Raw genomic sequence first — 10,948 nt, 5'->3', positions numbered from 1 at the left:
AGTTAAATAACCTAATAAAGGAAACCATTTTTCTACAAATTTGGGGTATATGTCCATCGTGGGTGGGAGAGTGGCTAAGCTGGGCCAGCACCACCACCAAGGTGATCCTGCTGGGGTGGCGTCCCTGATGGATTAAAGTACCCTGGCCCTGCTCCTACACCTGACAGACACCCACCTGTCTGATGTTGGGGGGGGGGATTATGTTTAAAGGCATCAGGGAGGCTGGACCAGCAGCAGGGTTAAGGCAATCCTGCTGAGCAAACCTCCCTGGCAGCTGTAGGCATCCCACCTCCTCTCCTACACCTGACAGGCAGCTGCTTTATGTGTCTCCCATTCTTTTTGTTGGGCTGCCTGTTTTTTATTCTTAATCATTTCCCTGAAATACCTTTTTAAAAAGATAAATTCTGATAGGTGGTACTGTTGCTTGGTGGTTCTAAGTGCTGTAATTTGGACCTTATACATCTAATATGGTCACAACATTCTCTATGAAACCACTTATTTTTACTTTCATGACCACTATCAGACGTAGTCTTGGTGTAAACTGGTTTAAAAAGGTCTAAGATATTAATTAATCTATTAAGTATGCCCTGATTGATCCATATTCCAGGATGTTATTACGGATCTCTGTAAAGAAGTCGACAAGATCATCTGTGAAAAGCATATAAAATTCTGGGGGAAAGCCATCATTGCCCGGAGCTGTATTGTTCTTTAACTGCTTAATTGTCCTGCACGTCTCCTCTGTGGAAACAGGCTCATCCATCCAGATGACTAAGGCCCCGAGGACTTAGTTTCATTTAAAGAAACTAGATGTTTATGTACTACCCCTATGTCTATCCTAGGCTGCAACTCCCTTCCCTCATCATGTGTTCTGTTTTTGCCATATTGAGTACTGTTTCCCTTGCAAGAGAAGACCGAGGAAAAGTAGGAATTGAGCAATGATGTACCCTTCCACTAATTAGTTTTATAATAATTTACATTAAATAGATTTGTTTTACAATAGGAGCTAAACTGTTTGAGCCCCCTTCTGAGACCAATTTGGGTAACGGAAATCAGTAATGTATTGTCTGCATAGAGTAAAATTGAAATGGACTTTCCACCTATGCTTGCCAGAAAAAACTGAGATCCTGACATGTATTCTACCATATCATTTATGTAGAAATTAAAAGTACTGGGATCAAAATACAACCATGATGTATCCCTTTTGAGGTTTTAACCGAGCTAGACAGTTGGCCATAGATACCTAAACTAAGTCGATGTAAAGGTCTTTAGTATGCTCTAACAACCAATTATCAATGTTCATATTAATTTTCCCCCACAGATGATATCTTGGGATGGAATCAAATGTGGCGTTGAGATCAATAAATGCCACATATAATTGCCTAGATAATCCATTTAAGTATTTATTAATAAGACGTCATGCCCCTGTCTAAATTCCATTTGCTCTTGTGCTAACAAATCATTTTCATAAGAACATAAGAGAAGCCAATGTTGGATCAGGCCAATGGCCCATCTAGTCCAACACTTTGTCACACAGTGGCCAAAAATCCCAGGTGCCAGCAGGAAGTCCATCAGTGGGGCCAGGACAATAGAAGCCCTCCCACTGTTGCCCACCCCCAAGCACCAAGAATACAGAGCATCACTTGCCCCAGACTGAGAGTTCCTACCTATACCTTGTGGCTAATAGCCACTGATGGACCTCTGCTCCAATTCCTTCTTGAAGCCATCCAAGCTTGTAGCTGCCAACACCTCCTGTGGCAGTGAATTCCATGTGTTAATCACTCTTTGGTTGAAGAAGTACTTCGTTCTAACCCGACTGCTCAGCAATTTCATTGAGTGACCATGAGTTCTTGTATTGTGAGAAAGGGAGAAAAGTACTTCTTTCTCTACCTGCTCTCCCATGCATAATCTTGTAAACCTCTATCATGTTGCCCCTCAGTCGTCATTTTTCCAAGGTAAAGAGCCCCAAATGCTTTAACCTTTCTTCATAGGGGAAGTGTTCCAACTCTTTTATTCTAGTTGTCCTTTTCTGCCCTTTTTGAGGTGTGGTGACCAGAATTGTACACAGTTTTCCAAATGAGGTCGCACCATCGATTTATACAAGGGCATTATGATACCGGCTGATTTGTTTTCAGTTCCCTTCCTAATAACCCCCAGCATAGCATTGGCCTTTTTTATTGCAGTTGCACACTGTCTTGACATTTTCAATGAGTTATCTACTATGACTCCAAGATCTCTATCTTGGTCAGTCTATGCCAGTATTTATAGTTAGGATTTTTGGCCCCAATGTGCATCACTTTGCACTTGGCCACATTGAGCCCCATTTGTCACATTGACGCCCAGTTGGCCATCCTTGACAGATCCCTTTGTTGTTGGGTTTTTTTGCAATATATTTATTAAATTTTAAGCATAATAAGACAGACATATTAACACAAACTTAGACAACAACATATACAAGAATTGAATTTTGTATCATAACACAGTCAAGCCAAAACATTAGCTGTCAGATCTTACATCATAATACCTACTAACTCCTATAGCAAAGTATTTAAAGATTTCCACATTTGAGTACACTCTTCTATTAACATTACTTATACTGAGTTAACAACACCTGTTTTTAATTGCACTATTTTTTAAAAAAATTCACATTGATCTTATAAATTAATTTTTTAGAGGTCAGTGTTGTTCTCCACAATATCTCCAGATAGCAAAGAAAGAGAGAAGAAAAATGAAACTATTTACTTTCCACTATTCAACAGATCAACCATTCCAAAGTTAAACACATTTTTATTAATAATACCCTTTAGAATTTAGATGTCTTATAACTACTACTTCCATCTCCCAAGACAAACCTCTCTTAGCTACTCACTCCCTTGTTTAATTCTTAACTATTTAATGCTTTCACGATTGTTTCCTTCCTTTTAATTCTCAACATGTTGTTGTTGTTGTTCAGTCGCACAGTCGAGTCCGACTCTTCGCGACCCCACGGACCAGCTCCCGCCAGGCCCTCCTGTCTCCCGCTGTCCTCTGAAGTTGGCTCAATTTCATGTTCGTTGCGTCGATGACACTGTCCAACCATCTCATCCTTTGCCGTCCCCATCTTCTTTGACCTTCAATCTTTCCCAGCATTAGGGTCTTTTCCAGTGAGTGCTCCCTTCTCATTTGGTGGCCAAAGTATTTGAGCTTCAGTTTCATTATCTGGCCTTCCAGGGAACAGTCAGGGTTGATTTCTTTTAGGATTGACTGATTTGATCTTCTTGCAGTCCAAGGGACTCTCAAGAGTCTTCTCCAGCACCATAGTTCAAAAGAATCTATTCTTCGGCGCTCGGCCTTCCTTATAGTCCAACTCTCGCAGCCATACATGACTACTGGGAATACCATTGCTCTGACCATACGGATTTTTGTTGGCAGGGAGATGTCTCTACTTTTTATCATGCTGTTTAGGTTCACCATCGCTTTCCTCCCAAGGAGCAGGCGTCTTTTAATTTCATGGCTGCTGTCACAGTCTGCGGTGATCTGGGATCCCAGGAACGTGAAGTCTGTCACCACTTCCACGACTTCCCCTTCTATTTGCCAAGGAGTGATGGGGCCAGATGCCATGATCTTAGTTTTTTTTGATGTTCAGCTTCAAGCCCAACATGTACCACCAAACCTTGGGGAATTTCACATTACCCAGTTTCTCCTGGTTTCAAGCCGGTATTCTTCCGTTTTGAGTTGAACCGGTACAGGGCTGCCATTTCACACATGGCTTGCCCCTACCGGAAATCAGCCGATTCAGAAGCGGTCTTGGCATTTCAGACACGCACCGCTTTGTTTTCCTGCTGTTTTCTTCCCGAGTGGGCGATCGATTTTTTTAAATGTTCACTTTATAGCGCTATAGCAGTATAACAAAACACTCCATACATTCCAATGGGATTGATACAATGCTATTCCGTTATAGCGTTATAGTGCTATAACGCTATAAATCGAACGTTCAAAAAAAAAAAATCCGGAGATCGCCCGTGCGGGCAAAAAAAGGCGGGAAACAAGCGTATCTGAACCAGGAGAGGGAACTGGAGTCTACTCAGAAGCGGTTGACAGGTAAAACGCTTCAGTCCCGGTTCCTAAACGGGACTGAAGCTTTTGTGTGTGAAATGGCAGTTACATTCCGGTAGGGAACCGATTCTCAAATGGGTTCTGTCTGAAATGACAGACCAGAACCCATTTGAGAACCAGTTCCCTATCGGGAGATATCGCCTGTCTGAAATTCCCCATTATTATAACTCACCATCTCTTTCGATCTACCTTTATCCCTAACTTTCCCTAATTACCCCCTTATGTTATAAATTCAACTATACATATATCAACTAACACAAAACATAACTTAAAATCTATCTCCTATAAATCGTCTATTTTTATTTATTTATTTATTTACAATAACAAGTCAATTTATTTGTAACTTTATCTATTGACAAACATTTTCACATACCTCCATCCTATAAATTTTCCCAAAGCTAAAAACACAAACATTTCAGTCTACTAACCCCAATCCTAACTTATCACCACCTTACTTTATCTGTTCACTATTCCATTATAACAAGCATTTAAAAGTCATTTTTTTCCAATTATATATCAGCTGCAACATATAGTTCACTCTGTAATGTAGTTTAATCTGTCTCCTATAAGAAAATAGACTGTTTTTTTGAAGTAACATGTCTGCATGTCTTCTTTATTTAATTGAATGGAATTTTCTTCCTAGTCTCTTCCTTTGAGCTTTCAACCCTCTCAACTCCAAATTTTCATTGTCCATCTTTAATTTCCTACCACGACATTTTTTTCCTTTCTTTTTCAGTTTTTCTTGTACTTTGCACATTCTTTTTTAGTGTCTCTGTTTTTAAATAGAAAGGCTTTGTTGGTTTCTTTCCCTTTACTTTAGTTGGTGTAACTTGAGATTCAGGGCATCTTTTAGTTTGGTAACATCCTATGGTCTCAACATCCCTCTGGATAGACTGTCCCTTATTTCCCTCCCTACTTGCAATTGTGAACTATATGTCATTTCTGTAAAGTTTACACACACTTCTTCTTTGTTTAGCATAGATTGGAACTCAATGCCCTCTTCCATTTGACCCTTTTTTTGTTCTAATTGTGAATTATGTGCTGTTTCTAAAAAATCTACGCAGGCTTTTTCAATACCCTTTTGAATCTGTTCCCTTAAAATCTTCAGGAATTGTTCCATGGAAAAATCTCCCACCAGCATATTCTCATCCATTTCCTCCTCCTCTTGTGTTATCAGCACCATTTTAATTACACAGTTCAATTCATTTCACTCAAGTTCTTATATTCATACACAATACATAGCCTTTTTCCTGTACATTTCTATGCCAATGGAAAGAAAAAGCAAGAAAAAGTTCTCCAAAGTTGCAAACACGCCAGAGAATAAGAATATTCCTGCCGCTCCTAATCATCTTCTGGCCGCTAAACTTCTCCTTTTCGAGCAAATGATTTTAGGGTAATGTTGCCACCAATTTTCTCTATTACGAAGTTAGAAGTAGTTGTACTCACAAATTCACTTCTTGGGCTTCTTCTTCTGTGTTATTTACTTGAAGTTTTAAAATCCAAACATGGTTAAAACGGGTGGCTGCAGCTACATAGAACATGGCGTCCATGCTCCACCCCACAAGTTGCTCCTGCTTCGGGGCAATAATGGACATCCCCCTGCATTTGCCAGCTGAGGAAGGGGCCAGAACAGAGCCCCCTGCTCCAATCCTCTCTCCAGGAGGTCTGGCGGAGTTCTCCCAGCAACCAGGAGGCTCCAAAAATAGCGAAAAGGGGTCAGGCAGCTGGGAGCAAACCGAGAGCCTCCCGTTGCCGCGCCATGCCTGGGCTCCTTGACAGATCCCTTTGGAGTGCCTTACAATCCTCCCTGGTTCTCAGCACCCTGAACAATTCCATGTCATCCACAAATTTAGCTACTTCACTGTTTACTCCCAACTCCAAATCATTAATGAACAAGTCAAAAAGCATTGGACCCAGTATTGATCCCTGTGGTACCCCACTGCTTACCACCCTCCACTGTGAAAATTGCCCATTTATACTCACTCAATTTCCTATTAATTAGCCAGTTTTTGATCCCCAAGAGGACTTGTCGTTTTATCCTGTGACTATTGAGCTTATTTAGGAGTCTTTGATGAGTAACTTTATCAAAAGCTTTCTGGAAGTCAAGGTAAGCAACATCTGTTGGGTCCCCCGTCCACATGTTTGTTCACTCCCTCAAAGAACACTAACAGGTTAGTGAGACAAGATCTTCCCTTACAGAACCCATGCTGAGTCTGCCTTAATAGTTTTTGTTCATCAATGTGCCTGCTACTTCTCTCCTTAATAACAATTTCCACCCACTTACTCGGTATTGACTCAGACTGACTGGCCTGTAATTTCCCGGATCTCCTCTGGAACCCTTTTTAAAGATTGGAGTGACATTAGCTACCTTCCAGTCCTCTGGAATTGAGGCAGATTTTAATGAAAGATTACATATTTTTGTCAGGAGATCCACAGGTTCACACCACAAGTTCACATTTGAGTTCTTTCAGAACTCTTGGATGTATGTCATCCAGGACTGGTGATTTATCAGTTTTTGTCTATCAGTCGTAGGACTTCCTCTCTCATCACCTCAATCTGACTCAGGTCTTTCAACACTCCTTCCAAAATCAGCGGTTCTGGAGTGGACCAGCAGTTTTCATCTTCCACAGTGAAGACAAAGGCAAAAAAATACATTCAGCTTCTCAGCAATTTCCCTATCATCCTTCAGTAATCCTTTTACCCCTTGCTCATCCAAGGGCCCCACTGCCTCCCTGGCTGTTTTCCTGCTTCTAATGTTGGTCTTTACGTTTTTTGCTATATGCTCCTCATATTACCTTTTTGCCTGCCTGATCACAAACTTGCATTATATTTGCCACAGCCGGTGTTCCCTTTTATCAACCTCACTGAGACTAATTTCCCACCACTTAAAGGAATCCTTCTTACCTTTTACAGCTTCTATTACTTTGTTTGTTAACCATGTAGGCTTTTTTCTATACCTATTTGTGCCTTTCCTAGCCTGTGGTATATATTTTTTCTGAGCTTCTAGGATTGTAGTTTTAAATAGTCTCCAAGCTTCCCCAATGGTTTTGACCCTTTCTACTTTTCCTTTCAGTTTCCTCCCCACATGTCCTCTCATATCAGAGCAGTTACCCCTTTTAAAGTTAAAAGTGGTTGTGTCGGTCTTTTTGGGCAACTCAATAACATTATGGTCACTATTCCCAAGCACTGCAATCACTTTTACATCTCTCACCAGGTCTTGTGTGGATTGTTCGTCACCGATTATGACAATTATTTTGTCTAGCTGCTATCCTTAATTAATTCATCTTTTTATAATCCTCCTCTATCTTTTGATCTGGTAGGAATAACAAACTCACAGTGTTAAACTTCCTTTAGGGCTCACTATTTCGACTCATAGCATTTCCAGAAGCAAATTCAATTCATTTACTGTGCCTCCAGCTTCAGTAGAAGATGTCTTCCATTAAGTTTTCTTATCACATCCAGCAGACTTTTTGGCCTAAGTTAGCTGGATCAGTATGTTCCTCCTTATAAATTCACACAACAATAGAAGAGGTACATTCCTGGGGAAACCTACCAGACCTATCTATATGAGTAAATAGGGTGGCTAAGACAGGTGCTCAACAGTCCTGAGAAGGTTTCAGCAAGTCAGGTGGAATAGAATTCTCACCTGGGGCTGTATTATTTCTGATTGCAAAGATCAGATACTTTATTTCACTAATAGATTCTGGTGAACTCGCTGATGACGTTATCATGGAATGTCAACTATGTTACCCTACTGAGTTGGATCATTAAATACTTTTTAAAAGTGTTTTTCCCAGCAATCCCTTATGTATGTAAGCATCTAGCTCATGGAGTACTCTCCCTTCTGCAGTTGCAAGTATGCACCAAAACTTCAGCATATCTTTCTGAGTTAAGGTAAAACAAAATTCCTGACATGATTTCCACTCAATTTATGAATATTTACAAATCTTCTACACCGTTAAACACTTCACACAAAAGGTATCAACTACTTCTATGTACAACATGAAAGGCACTACGTAATTGTTTCAAAACTGCATTTTAACATTTCAGCTTAACTCATCCAATACTTAAAAATATTCTGAAGCAATCCAATGACACACATCAAAAACTCTCTTATCCTCAAACATATCTACCACATGAGACAGAAGTTGCCCTAAACTGTCCCTTATCTCCCACAGTTTCTCTTAATATTTTTAATACATCATTTTAAGTTTCAGAGTCGTACACTGACTCCTTATGGGGCCTAATATGACCACTCTATGACCAAACATAGTTCATAATCATCCCAGTCATAAGCATATTATTTGGGAATACTGCTCTTCATGGAAATTGCTAGTAAAAAAGAAATCACTTACAAATGCCCAGAATATGCTCTGAAAATCCACAATACAGTATACTCGCTGAAATTATGCAAGGATAGGTCTGTTGATTGCTATAGATCAGGTTTTGCTTGTTGCAATAATGGATCCATTCTGGGAACCTACCTTAGTACTTGTAGGCCTGGCAAATGGGGAATTTTGAAAGAAGCATCAGTTACCAGATTGGCTAAATGTTTAAATAATAGCTGGAGACCACAAACTCATCAATCTGTTAAGATACTGAACCATCAAAGAAGGGCTTCAGACAATGGATTCAGTTGGATCCAAAAGTCCGTGCACATAGCATCACTCATGGACCAGATCTTGCCTGCCTCCCCCTTCCTGGTAAAGCTCACTGCATTCTCTGAAGTGCTGGGTTGGTGGGCGTGGACAGGATTTTCAAGTGCAGCCCAGCATTTGGTATGGAGGTCTGTATTTGGAGGAGGGAACTGGTGAACATTTTGACTCCTTTTGCACTAACTGATGTGTCTCTTCACTTTCAGAAGCTCCTTTGGCTCCAACCCATCTTTAAAAAGGAGTGAGAGACATGAGAGTGAGTTGCAAATCTGCTTTTCAAGATGGCTTTCCATGCTCAAAGACAAAAACTGTAAATCTTCCCCAAGGGTTGATGCATACAAACTTGACTGAACACAGATTAAAGATGTTGCACTTTAAAGTATGAAAAGGAGATGTTCACTTGCTCATCTGCCTTTCTCACTTTCTTGCAGCGTCAGGAATCATTTCTGATTTCAGTGACTTCTTGGGTTCTCAGTACATGGGGAACAAATAATAATAATCTTGTTTCAGATCTGTAAGGACTTTCTCATATATTTCAAAAACAGTATGGATAATATTATGGACCGAACATAAAATCAGCACTTGTAGTGGTTTTACTACAGATAATTTTGTACTAGATCATATTTTAACAACCACGTTAACCCTTCACCTTTCCAAAAAAGTATCATTTTAATACTATCTTTACCTTGGTATATTGCTCACGTTCAAGTTCTTGACTAGAACCAGACCCTGTTGTCTGATTATAACGGTGCATTTTCATTTTCATCTGTCTTGTTCGCTCCTCCACTACTAAATTTGCTGTAAAACACATAATGGAAGCCTATTAAAAGAGGTGGAAAACTTTTGAAATAATAAGTGGTTCAGATGCAACTTTGACCTTATTTCGGTCTGAGCAAGAAGTATTCAAAAAACAAAACAAGCAGGACGTGAACACAGAACACAGGAATCTAATGCTAATGTAATTACTTATCTTGCTTGCAATAGTTACAAGAATTTTTTAAAAGTTTGCCACATATTTGTAGCTCATGTAAGAGCTGAAAACCAGAAAAGAATGTAAGCTTATTAATTGTTCTTTGATAGTGATGGACAGTGCAGGTATAGAACTGCAGCATTCTGTGATCTGACCATTTAATATTTAATAATGGAAGAGGCTGTAGATCAGTTACAAAGCGTGTTTTGCATGCAAGATTCTAATTCAATATTTGGCATTTTCCGTTAAAAGGATCCACAGATAGGGGATCCTAGGGGAACAAAACCTCCTTTGCCCAAGATCAGACATTCAGATTTAAATTGACCAATGGATCGCTATAAAACAGCTTCATATATTTAATATAACCTTTAACTGTGTTAGTATGTTGAAAACAAAATGCTATCATGATGTGCTGAGTGAGTTCTAAGCAATCCTTGCACCATTTACTGTATAACTGGCTAAACTGCAATCTACCAGGAAAAAAAAAAATCTTACATGAGCTCTACTGGCTAGGTAACCAATTCAGATGTCTGATTCATTGTAATGCAATCTGTGTAGAAGAAGACTTCAATAGGTCATGCTTAATTTGATTACGTAACTTTATATTTATTATTTATACAACAACACCAGTATTTGTGCCACAGGCAAAAAAAGGCAGATCCCTCCCCCATAAGAAATTACAAACTAAACAAACAGTGGGAAAAACAAAGCGAGCGAATGAAGAGACAAGGATAGTGATGACTATGGACTGCTGCAATTACATGTACTTGGGAATGGGATTAAAGGTTCAAACCATTAGTTCCCAAAGATGGCAATACTGCTCTCCAGGGGGCAGTGGGAATACCTAGGGGGTGCTAAGAGGCAAAGGGGCAGCTCGATTTCAGCTCATCAGTGTTTTACGTCCATGCATTGCAAGGCAGGGCCTTCTCCAAGTTGTGTTTGGAGTGCACTCATTCCGGATTGTGGCGGCTACCCTTGCATTTGAGTGTGGTTTCACGTTGGATCAGATAAGGGCCATAGGCTGTTGGCACTCATCTGTATGTGTCCCCAGGTTTATCATATTGACCGGTTTGTCTTTCTAGGCTCTTTAGATTCACAGAAGACAGTTCTGATCATTGAGCACAGCATCATTTACTGGGCAAGCAAATATACAGCTTTGTCAGGATGGGATTCCAACCTGGTTCTCGGTGAACATCTTCAGATCAACTGGTGGGAACAGAGAGGAATGAAG

At 40.0% G+C, this 10,948-nt stretch overlaps 1 protein-coding gene across 1 annotated transcript in view; it reads right to left on the bottom strand.

Moving 5' to 3' along the window:
* RIMS1 (regulating synaptic membrane exocytosis 1) overlaps window positions 1–10,948 on the bottom strand; it is a 517,496-nt gene that overhangs the window by 70,452 nt on the left and 436,096 nt on the right. The window contains exon 28 of the mRNA XM_015427952.1: window positions 9,433–9,545. Coding sequence (XP_015283438.1) covers window positions 9,433–9,545 — 113 coding nt within the window. The remainder of the gene's footprint in view (window positions 1–9,432; window positions 9,546–10,948) is intronic.

Source organism: Gekko japonicus, unplaced genomic scaffold (genome assembly GCF_001447785.1).
Source record: "Gekko japonicus isolate JY-2015 unplaced genomic scaffold, Gekko_japonicus_V1.1 scaffold826, whole genome shotgun sequence".
Lineage (NCBI taxonomy): Eukaryota > Metazoa > Chordata > Lepidosauria > Squamata > Gekkonidae > Gekko > Gekko japonicus.
Note: the sequence above shows the minus strand (reverse complement) of the source record. Positions and strands in the feature narration are given on the sequence as shown.